Raw genomic sequence first — 15,724 nt, forward strand, 5'->3', positions numbered from 1 at the left:
TTTAAACGGCCAAAAGCTCACTCCACCGTCATTCTGCGCCTGCTCAGCCTGTTGTTGAACTGCTCCTTGCTGCTGTCAAGACTCCCTGAGTAGGGTTTCATGAGCCACGGCATTAAAGGGTAAGCAGGGTCTCCAAGGATCACAATGGGCATTTCGACTTCCCCTACGGTGATCTTCTGGACTGGGAAAAAAGTCCAGCTTGCAGCTTCCTGAACAGGCCAGTGTTCTGAAAGATGCGTGCGTCATGCACCTTTCCGGGCCAGCCTGCGTTAATGTCAATGAAGCACCCACGGTGAGCCACAAGCGCCTGGAGAACCATAGAGAAATACCCCTTCTGATTAACGTACTCAGGCTAGTTGGGCTAGTGCCAGAAGTGGAATATGTGTCCCATCTATCGCCCCTCCGCAGTTAGGGAAACCTATTTGTGCAAAGCCAGCCACAATGTCATGCACGTTACCCAGAGTCACTGTTCGTCTGAGCAGGATGCGATTAACGGCCCTGCAAACTTGCATCAACTCGATTCCAACGGTTGATTTTCCTACTCCAAACTGATTAGCGACCGATCGGTGGCTGTCTGGAGTTGCCAGCTTCCAGAATGCAATAGACATCCGCTTCTCCACCAGCACGGCAGCTCTCAATTTCATGTCCCTGCGCTGCAGGGTGGGGGCGAGCTCCTCACACAGTCCCATGAAAGCGGCTTTTCTCATCCAAAAGTTCTGCAGGCACTGCTCATCATCCCAGACTTGCATGACGATGTGATCCCACCACTCAGTGCTTCTTTCCCAAGCCCCAAAGCGGCCTTCCACGGTGCTGAGCATGTCCATGAATGCCACAAGGAATCTCGTGTCGATATCATCGCCGGAGTCCTCACTGTCAGTTTGGATCTCAAGAAGTAACTCGATTGCCAAACGTGATGTGCTGGCGAGACTCGTCAGCATATTCCTCAGCAGTTCAGGATCCAGTCCCACAGACCGAAAGGGAAGACAGAGCGCGCAGTATAAAAAACGTTGAAAGACGGTGCCAAATGTGGACGGAAGCACAGGAATTATTGGGATGCGAACCAATTCATCACAGGGCGTTAGGACAGGACCCAGAATGCCGCACACCCCCCACCCTCTTCCCACAAGCCACAGCGCCAGAATGGGAAGAGGTGCTCTGTGGGATAGCTGCCCATAATGCACTGCTCCCAATGCCGCTGCAAGTGCAGCAAATATGGCCACGCCCGTGCGCTTGCAGCTGTCTGTGTGGACACACTGCAGCGCTTTCCCTACCGCGCTTTCCGAAGGCTGGTTTAACAAAAAGCGCTCAACATCTGCAAGTGTAACCATGCCCTTAGCCTTCCTAATTTTATCCCTATGGGCTTGTGTTGTTTTTTTTATATTCATCCTTCATAATTTGACCTACATTCCACTTTTTGTGTGACTCTTTTTGAGTTTCAGATCAAAATTGTTGAAATGTTCCTTTTGACATTTCAGAGTGGGTCGGTTCACAGTTTTGTTTCAAAACATCTTTTTATTTTGAAATTTTATCTTATTTTTTAAGTCAAAAGCAGAATGAAATATTTTGAGTTCATTAAAATGAAATGTGTTGACTGACCCAAAATAATTTTTCCCAACATTTTCATTTAATGGGAAATTTCAATTTTTTAAATTCTGATTCAGAATCAAAATACATTTTGTAATGTCAGAACTTCCCATGGAACAGAAATTCTGTTTCAACCACCTCTGCTGAAAACACAACGCAAGTGTTATCTAATGGCTCAGTAAACACAAGTAAAATTAAAAAAAAATACATTTTTTTAATCTCTTTTTTTTTTAGAGCTTATTCATGATTTTTGAATACATGATGTTGGCAATACTGAATGTAGTTGAATGTTCCAAATAAATTAAGAAGCTGATTTAATGTGGCACTCTATAGTTCTGGATTTTTAATTTAATTGTTTAGATAATTGATAGGAAGTTTTTAAATGTTGCAACATACAGTAATTACATCTGTTATTTGTATTAGAAATGGATCTGATTAGATCGAGAACTTTGGCAAAGTTAGACTCCCAATCAAACTAACGTTGCAACTCTGATCTATTTCTAATTCACATCACATTCTGTTTTGAAATTTCTAACTATGATGGCTGAAGGAAAGTACCGTATAATGGCATATTTTTGCCATAATTCTGCCAATACTATTGACCTCTATAAAGTTGAGGGATTTTATGATCAGCTCTTTTATTTAGAAATGCTTTTATCTCTTCAGTGACTTGACTGACTTAATTCTGTTTATGACAGCATGGGGAAATATTTGTTTAAAGTTTAATCTGTACAGATGGAGTTCAATATATTCATTATTTTATATACCTCTCTCCTATCTCCTTATATTTTCTCCTATCGAGAACTGAAGGATCCCAGGCCCAGCGAACACATTCACAACAGATCAGCAAGGAGGCAGGAGGCAGGCAGCTGCAGCAGGGAGCATGGAGGCCAGCTTCAATCGGGGATAGACACATTTCTGAGCAAAGTGAAAGTTAAACTAATTTTCCTCTTTCTAGTAGGTGCCATGGCCTCGAGAAGACAGGAAAAAGATCTCCAAGAGGCTGTTCTTCGTTCAGTTTGCTGGGATTATTGTAATGACATGGTAATTCTCAAGTGTGGGCACAATTTCTGCCGACCCTGCATCACTCAGTACTGCAAGGAGTCCAAAACCTCCCTCCTCCATATCCCTGCCTCAGCAGGGCTGCCCAGAGGGTTCAGGGGGCCTGGGGCAAAGCAATTTTGGGGGCCCCTCCCATAAAAAAAGTTGCAATACTATAGAATACGATATTCTTGTGGGGGCCCCTGTGGGGCCCAGGGGAAATTGTCCCCCCTCTCGCCTCCCCGCCCGAGCAGCCCTGGCCTTCAGTGCAGAGAACCGTTCTGGGAAGGGGGATTCCAGCCTAACCAGCAGCTGAGGAATGTAGCTGAAATAACCAAAAAAATCCCAGACCTAAGAGGGAAGAAAACGTGTGAAAAACATGGAGTTTTTGCAACTCTTCTGTGAAGTGGATCAACAACTCCCATCTGTGTGGTGTGCAGAGAGTCCCGCAGCCACAGAGACCACCCCGTGCTTCCTGTCAAGGAGGCTGCTCTGGATTACCAGGTAAATTTTGCATTTGGAAGGCATCCCAGGCCAGACAGGCTGGAACAATCAGAACAGAGCCAGCTGAGAAATAGAAAACCAGCAACGTCATAAAACTAGCTTCCTACAATCACAAGGTAGAGAAACAAGGGATTTCATACAGGGAGATGTTGAGGAGACATGTTTTTAAGGCCTGCTCTGTATATAGTTTTTGTACTGATCTGTGCTGGGGAGGGAGGGGATTTTTTTTCTTTTCTTTCTAACAGTTATATCAGCAAACCCCCCCGGTGCGAATACAAGTTGTGCTGGTATAAAGGTGCCTGATGCTACACCCACACCAGCAGGGCTGTAATAGCACCAGGATGTGTAAAGCAGGGTACGATTTGTGTGCCCTAGAGCGGGGGTTCTCAAACTGGGGGTTGGGACCCCTCAGGGGGTCATGAGATTATTACATGAGGGGTCAGGAGCTGTCAGCCTCCACCCCAAACCCCGCTTTGCCTCCAGCCTTTATAATGGTGTTAAAGATATAAACAAGTGTTTTTAATTTATTAGGGGGGGTCACACGCAGAGGCTTGCTGTGTGAAAGGGGGTCACCAGGACAAACGTTTGAGAACCCCTGCCCTAGAGCGAGGGCATCCCCTGTGCAGGGAAAAATCCCTGCGGGGGCAGGAAACGCCACCAGTTCCAGCTCACACAGTTTCCTTTTACTCCTTGCAGGGTGGAGGGAGCAGGGTTTGCTTCTCATACAGGATGGACATTGGCTGGGGGCCTGGCCCATTCCAGCAGATTGCTTGAAATCTGCGGCGGCAGGGGCAGGGCGCCCATATTTTCAAAATGAAGATCCAGGGTCCTGTTTTCCGGGGGCAGGATCAGGGAGGAGAACACGCCGGCTTCGGGAACTGGGGAAGAATTATGTCCGTTCCTTGATGTCTTTTCCTCCCCAGCCAAGCAACACCCGCCTTGCTCCTTCTCTTCCCCCTCCATAGTAAAACCCGAGCCACATTAAAACATCTTTTCTAGCAGGGAGTCTTGAGAATCTCACTGATGTACCGTAATCACTGTGGTTGCAGGGCTCAAGCAGCTCGGCTGCACTTTTTGGGTAGGGGGTGGGGGGTAAGGAAGAATTAAAGCTGCCACATGCCCCCAGTGTCTGTGTGTCACTGGGTTAGATCTGTTTGGACGGTGTCCAGTGACTCATCTCACTGACTCTCCCCGACATTCTCCTTCAATCCCAGTGCTTAGTGGGGGGGTCAGGAATGATTATGCGTAGGGGGAGGGGGAAAGATTATTTCTCAGGCCCACTTAGAAATGCCAAGGCCGGTGATATATACAAATGTGCCCTGGCTGAGAATGTGGTTCAGAGACTGCTCAGAAAAGTCGCAGTGAGCCTGAGCGGAGTGTGAACACCTGTGCAGTGAGGAAGTGAAGCGTCAATCAAGCCCCGTCCTTAGCTCAGTTTCCCTGTCCGGGAGGCCTAGATTCTCAGTATTTACTTAAGTGCCTAAACCCCAGTTGGAGCCTCCACTGCAATTCACAAAAATTCTGCTGAGCCCTGTCGGTGCCTAAACTCCCTCGGCGTCTGTGTGTTCAGTAACTAGTTGCCTCAGCACCCGTGTTTCTGCTTCTGGCCCAGGGCCACCCAGAGGATGCAGGGGGCCTGGGGCAAAGCAATTTCAGGGGCCCCTTCCATACAAAAATCGCAATACTATAGAACACTGTATTCTAGTGGGGGGTCCTGGGGGGTCCAGGGCAAATTGCCCCACTTGCTCCGCACCCACGGGCGGCCCTGGGGAAAATAAACCTTCCGCATCTCAGCACAAACCCAGTTTTGAGAAAACTTCTTTACAAGGTATCCCTGGTTCTCAGCACCAGCTAGTGCTAAAAGCCACTAAAGGTCATTAAAAGGGTTGGACAAATATTTTCCAGAAAAAGTTTTTCTGGATCGAAAACTAGGGGTTTTGAAAAAGCAGAAAAAAATCACGGACAATGTCTGCTTTCCTTCAAAATTTGTTGTGGTTTTTTTTTTTTTAATTGAAAAGCTGAAATTAGGCTGCCAAAACCTGAACATGGTCTGGGGTTTCGGAAGTGTGTGGCCAAATATCTGCTGCTTGCCGCGTTTGATGGTTTAAAGAAACAATACAAAAATTCTGCTTAAAAAAAAACCAAAACAAAACTTTTGAACCACCTCAGCTTGTGACCAAATGCCTGAGCCCATCCAGTCAGAGACTTTTCCAGGGCTCTGATACTCTGCTGTGTTCCTTGACTCATATCGGTCTCCATAACTTTGGAATGGCCAGACTGGGTCAAACCAAAGGTCCATCCAGCCCAGTCCAGTATCCTGTCTACTGACAATGGCCAATGCCAGGTGCCCCAGAGGGAGTGAACCTAACAGGCAATGATCAAGTGATCTCTCTCCTGCCATCCATCTCCACCCTCTGATGAACAGAGGCTAGGGACACCATTCCTTACCCGGTGTGGCTAATAGCCATGAATAGACTTAACCTCCATGAATGCATCTGTTTCCTAGAGACTGGCTCCACAGATGTGAATGGACACAGGGTGCTATCATTAAATTAACCCAGGGGGTTTCAAACTGGGGCTCAGGACCCCTCAGGGGGACACGAGGTTATTACTGGGGGTTGCGAGTTGTCAGCCTCCACCTCAAACCCCGCTTTGCCTCCAGCATTTATACTAGTGTTAAATATAGTAAAAAGTGTTTTTAATTTATAAGGGGGTCACACTCAGAGGTTTGCTATGTGAAAGGGGTCACCAGTACAGAAGTTTGAGAACCACCGAATTAACCCCTCTGGAGCCTCAGGGAATGCGGGGGAGGGAGGTGTCTCCCTTGGTAGGTTGGGAAGGAGGTCGGGGGTGCAGGATATTGCTCTTCTCCTGTGATCCCCCCCCCCCCCGGCTAATTTGAAATGAAGCTGCTCTCCCCTGACAGGAATCTCCCTGTGGCACTGAATTCAATGTACCGGTAGACTAGAATTTGTCATGTGAGCAGTGACAGGGCCGGTGGCCCTAATGGAGAAGTTCAGAGCTCGGCTCCTCTGCCAGCCCCAAACTGCTGAACGAGCTGTAGGGTGGGGAAGGCTGGGCCCCCCCAACAGCCTGGCCCTGCCCCATCCGACCCCACCCACTTCCTGCCCCGACTGCCCCCCTCAGAATCCCCGACCCAGCCTGATCCCTGTACCCTCACCGCCCCCCCGAGCCGCGCACTCAGGGGGGGGAGCTGGGAGCTCGCGCCGAGTGGAGGGAGCGGAGCTCAGCCCGGAGCGCCCGGAGCGCCCGGCCCCGCCCGTGATCCCGCCCGGGGCCGCCCGAGCCCGCCGGGCCCCGGCTAAGCCGCTCTGAGGCGCCCGGGGCCGGGCGGAGCAGCCGCGGGGCAGCGGCGGCGCCAGCGGGCGGGAGCCGCACGGGCCTGGCGGGGCGTCCCGGGCCGGGCCTGACCCGCTGCGGCTCCCGCCCCGGGGCTGAGCGGGTCCGGCCCGGCCCGGGCGCGACCCTCCCGCAGCTGGGACACCGGGCCGGGTCCCACCCGCGGCGTGGGCAGCGGCACGTGACACGCGTGGCTCCAGCCCCTCCCCCCTCGGCTCCCGGCTTCTCCCGCCGGCTCAGCCCAGGGCCCGGCCGGGCAGTTACGGGCCCGGCTCCCGGCCCGGCCGGCTCAGCAGCCCCGGTGCTCGGGGGCTCCCGGCCCCTTCGGTGGGTTCCGGAGCAAATGCAGCTGCCTCTGGGGCTGAGCCCCCCCCCGGCCCCGCTGTGCCACGCGCGCCGGGGCCGGGCGCTGCTCGGGCCGGTGCCGCCCGGGGCTCGTTCCCGCCGGGTCAGCGGCTCCTTTGTGCATCAAACCATCGCCGCGTGTCACCGGCGCTCAGAGCTGGGGGGGGGCTGGGCTGGCTCCACGCGGGGCTGACCCGCCCCAGCAGCCCCCGGCTGTGACCGTCCCCCCAGCCCAGCCCCTCCGGACACAGACCCCAGGGGAGGGAGCCTGGGCCCGGCCCCCGGGCTGGGACGGGGCAGCCCCAGATCTGTGCTGAGAGCTGGGCCGGTGCCAGGGCCAGGCACCAGGTCACCGTGCGAGGAGGAAACGGGCTGGACGCAGGGGGCTGGGTTCAGTCCCTGCTCCGGAGGGATCATCTCACAGGGACCCCGATTCCCCCACTCAGACTCCGCTGGACACAGGAGCAGCCGTAAGGCCGGGAGGCTCCGTCCCAGCTTCTGACCCCCGACCCCCTCCAGCCCAGGGCTCCCCCCAGCACTGCCAGTGCCCCTCACTCCCGACCCGCAGCCCCTGCCAGCCCAGCCCTGCCCCCCTAGCTCTGCCGGTGCCCCTCACTCCCGACCCGCAGCCCCTGCCAGCCCAGCCCTGCCCCCCCAGCTCTGCCGGTGCCCCTCACTCCCGACCCGCAGCCCCTGCCAGCCCGGCCCTGCCCCCCAGCTCTGCTGGTGCCCCTCACTCCTGACCCGCAGCCCCTGCCAGCCCAGCCCTGCCCCAGCTCTGCCGGTGCCCCTCACTCCCGACCCGCTGCCCCTCAGCTCTGCCGGTGCCCCTCACTCCCGACCCGCAGCTCCTGCCAGCCCAGCCTGCCCCCCAGCCCTGCCAGTGCCCCTCACTCCCGACCGCAGCCCCTGCCAGCCCAGCCTGCCCCCAGCTCTGCCAGTGCCTCACTCCCGACCCGCAGCTGCCTGTTAGCCCAGCCTAGCTCTGCATGGGGCTGCAGGTCGGCAGTGAGGGGCACCGGCAGAGCTGGGGGGGCAGGGCTGGGTTGGCAGGGGGCTGTGGGTCGGGAGTGAGGGGCACCGGCTTGCCTGGGGGGGCAGGGCTGGGCTAGCAGGGGGCTGTGGGTCGGGAGTGAGGGGCACCGGCAGGGCTGGGGGGGGCAAGGCTGGGCTAGCAGGGAGCTGTGGGTTGGGAGTGAGGGGCACCGGCAGGGCTGGGGGGGGCAAGGCTGGGCTAGCAGGGGCTGTGGGTCAGGAGTGAGGAGACCCCAACCCTGTGCCCAGCTCCTCCGTTGCCCTGAGATGCCACCTTTACCCCCCCTCCCAGTGCCTAATGTACCAGGACAGGCAGAGCCAGAGAAATGGACGAGGGCCCCCGCCTCCCTGTGTCTCTGGCCAGGCAGTTGCTGTTTCCAAATCCCTCAGGGTGTAGCCAAGCCCCCCCGCACTCCCCGGCCGCCCTTAACTTTCCATTTCCCCGTCAAGGGTAACAGACTCCTCCTGGTTTCTGTCGCCCGTCGGGGCAGGGGAGGAGAAACGGGCTTGTAGAACCGTGGAGCGATTCTGCAGGGACAGCGGCCTAGGCGGAGTCAGGAAGAGCAACTGTGTTTCACGTTTGCACCCGGACTTAATTCAAATTGGGCCTCAGGTGTAGACAAATCCCAACAGAACCCAGGAGTCCTGGCTCCCAACTCCCCCATCCTTCCCTGCTCCAACCCACCAGACCCCCCTGGCCTTCCAGAGACAGGTTAGAACTCAGGAGTCCTAGGGATGGAGATCAGGGCCAGATTCGGATCTCAGTGACTCTGGTGTAAATCCAGAAGCCAGTGGAATTGCTCCAGTGTAACTGAAATCAGACCCAACGTTTCATTTTCCACCAGCTCCATTCCCCCAACGAGGCTGAGTCCTCCACACACTCATCTCAGCTGTGCCTCAAAGGGAGATCTCAGACCCCTTGACCTGTTTCCTCTCCCACTTTCAGAGCTAGTGTGTTAGTTACCAAGCCTCCATCCACCACCGTTCTCCACCGGCACCTGGGACTGGCACGAGGGACCGATGATGGATCCCTGTGCCTCGATTTCCACCCGCCCGGAGGTGCTGAGCGTGTAGAACATCGCCACGGTGCGGAATCGGTTGGCGTCCCTGGGTGGCCTTTCTCGCCCCATGGAGGAGTGTCTGGACCACGCGCTGCTGACGATCAGCCGGGAGGTCGGCTGCCTGCAGATGACCAAAGGGCTGAAGTCCTGCTTGGAGCGGGCACAGAATGGGTTCTCCAGAGAGTCCCAGTGCATCCAGGACAACACCAAGATGGTGGTGAAGAGCGACGGGCGGGGCTGGGGTTCATGTCTGGGGAAGGAGCAAACACCATCCACGTCTTCCAGCTCCAAGACGGAAGCACCCAGTACACCGTCGATGTGTAGAGTACAAGCCCTGGAGCACATTGACACTGGGCTTCGGAGTTTGCAGACAGATCCCTGCTTCAAAGAGCTTGCAGATAAGGCCTTCCTTCCTCCTCCCAGTATCAGGGGGTAGCCGCAGGGCCGGCTCCAGGTTTTTTGCCGCCCCAGGCAAAATAATTTTTGGCTGCCCCCCGTCCCAGCCCTGGGCTCCTCGCCACAACCCCCTGCTGCCACAGCCCTGGGCTCTCCCCTTCCCCCACCCCCCCGCCGCCCCAGCCCTGGGCTCTCCCCCCCGCCGCCCCAGCTCTGGGCTCCCCACAACCCCACCCCTGCCACCCCAGCCCTGGGCTCTCCCCCACACACACCCTGTGCTGCCCCAGCTCTGAGCTTCCCCTTTTCCCCCCACCTGCACCCTCCGTCCGCCGCAGCCCTGGGTCACTGGTAACTCGCTCCCAGGGCGGGTCATTCAGCAGGAATTTTGGATGTGCCCAGAACACAGACAGGATTGGTTCCCATATGGTTACAGAGCTGCAGTCAAGGGGAACAATTTTCAGCTGGTGGGATTGGAGGAGATCTGGATGCAGATTATAAGACTCTCCTCCATAAATGAGGAAAAGTTGAGGTGCCTTTATTATTGTTTTGTTCCACTCTTTCTTTCTCTGGGGAATTTGCCAATCCAATATCACTGTCTTCCTTTTAAACAAACAAACAAACAAAAGGCACTGGCTGTTGAAAATAGCAATTCCAGTCCTGATAACCCCTGGGAGGCATTTCTTGCTCAATTTTATCCTACTTTTTCTACAGCAAGTTACAGTGGATCCGTGTATTTGATTTGGGAGAAATGAAGTAACAGCTGCCCAAACTGAGCTTGAGCCCTCCTGAATTGTGAGGTGCTCAAATCTGGAAGGCAGGTGCTGGGTGTCTGTGCGGGGTGGGGGGGGGGCGGCTGTGGGTGCCGCGGGGGACCACAGCAGCATGTAGGCAGCAGCGTGTCTGGAGCTGCACAGAGCCAGACACGCTGGTCTGAGTGGCATGGTAAGGGGGCTCGGGGGTTGGAGAAGGGTAGGGGTTCCGGGAGCGGGGCAGTCAAGGGACAGGGAGTAGGGGCGTTGGATGGGGTGGAGGTTTGGGGGCAGTCAGGGGCAGGGAGAAGGGGGTGGGATGGGTCAGGGGTGCAGTCAGGGGACAGGCAGCGGTTGGATAGACATGGGAGTCCCAGGGGTTTGTCGGGGACAGGTAGGGGTGGGGTCCTGGGGGAAGTTGGGGGCCTCAGGAGGGGCAATCAGGGGACAGGCAGCGGTGGGATCGGCATGGGCGTCCCAGGGGTTTGTCAGGGGACAGATAGGGGATGGGGTCCTGGGGGAAGTTGGGGGTCTCAGGAGGGCAATCAGGGGACAGGCAGCGGTGGGATCGGCATGGGCGTCCCAGGGTTTGTCAGGGGACAGGTAGGGGTGGGGTCCTGGGGGAAGTTGGGGGGGTCTCAAGAGGGGGCAATCAGGGGACAGGGAGCAGTGGTGCTTAGATAGGGGTGGGGTCCCGGGGGGGCAGTTAGGGGCAGGGGTCCCGGGAGGGGGTGATCAGGGGACAGGGGGGTTGGGTGGGTTGGGGTTTCTGTGGGGGGCAGTTGGAGGGAGTGGATGGTGGCAGGGTGGGGCTTCCCTCCCCAGGGAGTGTCCTGTTTTTGAATGTTAAAATACTGTATCCCTCCCCATTCACAGTGCAACTCTCCACTCACAGCACAGGCTGCAGCGTAAGGCCCTCCCCTTCCTTTCCAGTGGGTCGTGGCCAAGGGAATGCTGGGAAATGTAGTTCTTCCCCTGCTCCAGGGCTGGCTCTGTAGGCAGGGAGCTCACCAGGGAACTACAGCTCCCAGAGCCACTCAGACCAGCCCTCGCCCCCCCCCCCCCGGAGTTGGCCTCCCAGGAGCACAGAGACTGATCCTAGAGCGCCACACACAGACCTCCACAGCCACAGAGCTGCGGGTAGAGCGTCACCCACCTTCAGCCCCGGCCATAGAGGGGGGCTAGAGGAGCCGCACACTCCCAAGAGCCCAGAGGAAGATCGGGCGGATTCTCTCCCCGGCGAAAGAGGCCGGCGGGAAAGTGACGATCGGGTCCCCGGTACCAGCATCGAAAAACGCCACCTGCCCCCGTTCATAGTCCAGATACACCCGGATCCTGCGGGGTCCCCGGCTCGGGGGGAAGGGGATGCTCTGTGCAGGGGACATGTGAGCCCAGTACTGATCCTCCCTGCTCTCCACAGCCCAGATCCCCTGCTCAGGGGTAAAGCTGATCCGTCCCTTCCTGCTCACAGACTCTCTGGCCACCCCCACAGCACAGACTCCCCTCCCCACCTCCACCTCCACCTCCCAGTAGTGTCGGCCCGAGGTGAATCCCTCACAGCCCAGCACACAGGGCTCAGTGTCAAATCTCTCAGGGTTCTCAGGCAGGTGCTGCCGTGTGCGTTCCCATCTCACACTTCTCCGATCCGCAGACACGATGAGGTGGGGATGTGCCGTGTCTGGATCCAGAGTCACGTTCGCTGCAGAGAGAGAATCAGAGCGTGAGGGGCAGAGCTCAGCCCTGGGGCAGGGTCTGATCGTGTCGGTGACAGAACCTGCCCCAGCTGGGGAGTGAACCAGGCAACCTCCCCCCTCCCGGATTTACCCAGCTCTGCACGGGGAGCAGCGCTGAGATCTCAGCCATGGGCCGGGGGGATTCACACCCTGACAGAGCCAGTTCAGGGACAGAGCGAAAGGATCAGCTCGGCTGAGCCAGGCCCCAGACCCCGAGTCGGAGTCTCAGTGACTCCATCCTTGTGCTGGGGGGGAGACGAGGGGGGTCAGAGGGAGCTGGTTTAAGCCACCTTTGTCCTTCCTTCAGTCTGCCTGGCCCCTCGCTCCAGGGGCCTCAGGGCTGCGAAGCAGAGAGCAGCCAGAGTGTGATGCCTCCTGTCTGTGCCCCCAGCAGAGCCGCCCCTGGGGAGGACGAATCGGGGCGACCGCGCCGGGCCCTGCGCTTTGGGGGCCCCGCGGGCTGGTGCGATTGGCTGGTGCGGTCGGTCCCAGAAGAGACGAATCTGTCACTTCCGCCCTGGACCCCCTAGGGCCGGCCCTGGCCCCCAGCATGGCCCCAGCCCACTGCTACAATAACGGCTGGGGGCACAGTTGCTGTGGAGCCCCTGTGCCAACTTCACATGGACGGGGGGGGGGGGGCTCCCTGGCACCGGAGCTATTTTCTGGGGTCTGTTTCCAGGCACATCAAGGCCCCTTTGCTCTGACAGAGCAGCACGAACGGGCCTGACAGTCAGGCCCTGGAACCTTCCCCACCTGCCCACACCTCTCCCCACAGACGTGATCAGAGACCCTGGCAGCACAGGAGGCTCCCAGCAGATCACAGGGCCCAGCAATCAGCACATTTTAAAGGATTCTGTTGTGGGTTTTAGCTCAGTCGCCTGATGTTTGAACCCCCCTGGCCCCTCCCCAGGGCTGCGCATGTGACAGTCAGTGCTGCCCACTCTCCCGCATGTCCTGGAGAAGGGGATTTTGGCTCCTGCTGCAGGAGCTCTCACCCCCCATCTGCCCATCTCCTGCCCAGCAATTAATCCTGTCCCCAGCCCCCATCAGCTCTGTCCCCATCCGACCCCCTCAATTCAGTCCCCCAGCCCCATCATCACCCCCCATCAGTTCAGCACCCCTCCCCCACCGCCCTCAGTTCACCCTCCCAGCCCGCACCCTCGCGGCGCAGAACCCCCCAGCACTACCGCCCCCCCAGCCCATCAGCCCCAATCACTTCAGGCCCCTGCAGCCCCCAGGCCATAATAACGCCTCCCAGCCCCACCTCTGCTCCTCCTAGGGCCCTTCACCCTGCCTAGGCCTGGGGGCTGCAGTGGGGGCCCCCTCCCACTTCCCAGGCTGGCAGGGGAGCAGCCGCACTGGGGGGGTGACAGCGGGAGCCCCAGCCGCGCCCAGGGCACCTGACAGGATTTCTAAGTAAAATTCAGCCTAATTTTTAGAGCTCTCAAATGTCGGGATTTTTTTTTAAGCCGCGGCTCTATGGTGAGATCATGAGCGAGGCTTAATTTTACTGAGAAATCACATCTCTCACGATTCATTCATGAGAGTTGGCCTGTCTGCGAACAGGTGATGTCTACCGAACCCCTTCTGACATTTTTAACATTTTTTCTTTTGACCTATAAAGTAGAGAGAAAACAGAAATGTCTATTTTTGTATGTTGGATTTTCCCATTCTTCATTGTAACACTTGTGCATTTGCTAATACTAATAATATGGCCAGGGGATGTGATGTATGCGCATAAAGAGTTCTGAGAATGAGGTGAGATGTTCCTCTCTGACTTTCCAAAAGGCTCATTTTTAAACTCTTAGATCTCTGCGGAGATCCACTGCTCGCCCCCTCTCCCGCACCCCAGCCCATCTGGGTAACCCAACCGCTAGTTACAAATTCTAAATTCTAACAGAGAAAAGAATCGACTTTTCTGTTTTTAGGAAAGATCTGGGCAGCCACCAGGAATATGTTGCTCAGCTCCTGTCAAATGCAAAAGTGAAAAGAAACCTGAACTATGGTGCTGTCAATGAGCCACCATAATTCATAGGAAAGTTTTCACTCCCCCTTTGATAGGAGAAATTTACCTTTGTCAAATCGCTGTCTAGACGAGAGTGAGTCTAGAGGAAGAAATGGGTGAAAGAGAGGAAATGTCAGGTTGTCGTGTTTAACAATGTGAATATATCCCTAATGTTCTAACACAAAAGCAAAATGAAAAGAAAACAAACTTTATGAAGTTCTAGTGAAGTAGGTTAAGTGCAATTCAGGCCAGTACAAACCATTCAACCCAGCCATGCAAATCAGGGGGGAGGGATAGCTCAGTGGTTTGAGCATTGGCCTGCTAAACCCAAGGTTGTGAGCTCAACCCTTGAGGAGGCCACTTAGGGATCTGGGGCAAAAACTGGTCCTGCTAGTGAAGGCAGGGGGCTGGACTTGATGACCTTTCAAAGTCCTTTCCAGTTCTAGGAGATTGGTATATCTCCAATTATTACCTATTCCACACCTCACTAAAAAATAACCCCAAACATTAAAAACTAAGGACCCGACCTAAGGTGACATGGCAGACCAGAGATGTTTTACCAGCAATTACACAGCTGTGGCTGGCCCATGACAGCTGGCGTGGGGTCACAGGGCTCAGGCACTGGGGCTGTTTCATTGCGGGGTAGATGCTGGGGCTTGGGCAAAGGCCTGGGCTGTGGGACCCTGTGACGGGAGAGGGTCGCAGAGCCAGGCTCCAGCCCGAGCCCGAACCTCGTGAGTCAGCAGACACAGGCCAGTCACAGGTGTTTAATTGCTGTGTAGAGAAACCCTCTGAAACCAACACATCATTCACAGCCAGACCAACACACAGATACTGTGTCACTGATTAGCATTCAATCATTAGTACTCAGTAAATCTGGCTCATCCTTTGGGGGTCTCATTCTCTCCAGCTCAGGAGGGTAAAAGGTGGAGAATCTCTAAAGCAGGGGTGGGGAACCTACCTCTGCGAAGAGCTGCGGGAACTAGGAACGTGGGGGGATCCCATTTGCTGGCCCCGTACCCAGGACTCTGCCCCAGCCCCCAGGTGTGGTCCCAGCCTCAGCCCCCTTACCCCATCCTGCCCCTCCCCTCCCGGAGCCACGGCCCAGTCTTGGTCCCCGCTCTGGGGAGAGGGGGCACAGATGGGGTAACAGGGGTGTCAGGTAAAATGTTTGGGGACCACTGGCTTTCAGCTCCCCCACTGTAAAAATTCTTCCAGCGCCACTGCCTCTGCAATCCCTGCGCGGCTGGAGCCACGCACGCCAGCTCGGCCTGCTGCGGGGGGGGAGCCCCGAGCCTCCACACCCCCTCTCTGTCCCCCTGCAGGTGAGTGGTCAGCGACTGATTTTTTCTGTGGCTCAATGGCCCGTGATAGAAAAAAGGTTCCCCAGCCCTGCTCTGAAGCAAGAGAGGGACTGTGGTGACACCGGAGGCCTTGCAGACAAAAAATCCAAACAAACATACTCCTGAAACAGTGAATTCAGCAGGAAGCTCAAGCTCAGGTTAATGTTCACAGCTGCTAAGAAAGGAAACCCCCAGGGGGTCCGAATGCAGCCCCCTAACCCAGTGTGTGTGGGCCGTACTGAGAGCTGGGTAGGGAATTCATAGCTTCCAAATGATTACCTGACGATCTCCATCCACAATCATTGTCCCCAAGAGATTTCCCCAGCTCTGTCAGTTATCACTGTAACATAGGTGAGAAAATTTCTCAGGTGACTGGTTATTACCTGTGAATTCCTTCATTCTGGTCTCCAGAGATGCATTTCTTTGAGAAGATTCCCAGAGTCTCCATTTCAGTTCAGAAGAAAAGGCCACTGGGTTCTGAAACTTCTCCCTCTCGCATCTGAAGAACAACCCAGTGTTACTCGCTGTGGAGTTCGGTCATGTTTGTGTTTTACTAACATGTATTTTA

General features: G+C 55.9%; 2 protein-coding genes across 2 annotated transcripts in view; one reads left to right on the forward strand and one right to left on the reverse strand.

The window, feature by feature from the left end:
• The first annotated feature begins 2,550 nt into the window (after positions 1-2,550).
• Positions 2,551-4,259, forward strand: LOC120394630 (E3 ubiquitin-protein ligase TRIM52-like). Its single transcript, XM_039518875.1, has 3 exons — positions 2,551-2,675; positions 3,033-3,129; positions 3,826-4,259. Exons 1-3 carry the CDS (start codon positions 2,551-2,553, stop codon positions 3,901-3,903), a joined length of 300 nt encoding a protein of 99 aa, XP_039374809.1. The 3' UTR covers positions 3,904-4,259.
• Positions 4,260-11,256: 6,997 nt separating this feature from the next.
• Positions 11,257-15,724, reverse strand: part of LOC120394631 — a 45,077-nt gene continuing 40,609 nt past the window's right edge. Inside the window, exons 20-22 of the mRNA XM_039518876.1 lie at positions 15,540-15,655; positions 13,881-13,913; positions 11,257-11,774 (exon numbers count right to left, since the gene is read on the reverse strand). Coding sequence (XP_039374810.1) covers positions 11,257-11,774; positions 13,881-13,913; positions 15,540-15,655 — 667 coding nt within the window. The remainder of the gene's footprint in view (positions 11,775-13,880; positions 13,914-15,539; positions 15,656-15,724) is intronic.

The sequence above is a fragment of the Mauremys reevesii genome, unplaced genomic scaffold (assembly GCF_016161935.1).
Source record: "Mauremys reevesii isolate NIE-2019 unplaced genomic scaffold, ASM1616193v1 Contig70, whole genome shotgun sequence".
Lineage (NCBI taxonomy): Eukaryota > Metazoa > Chordata > Testudines > Geoemydidae > Mauremys > Mauremys reevesii.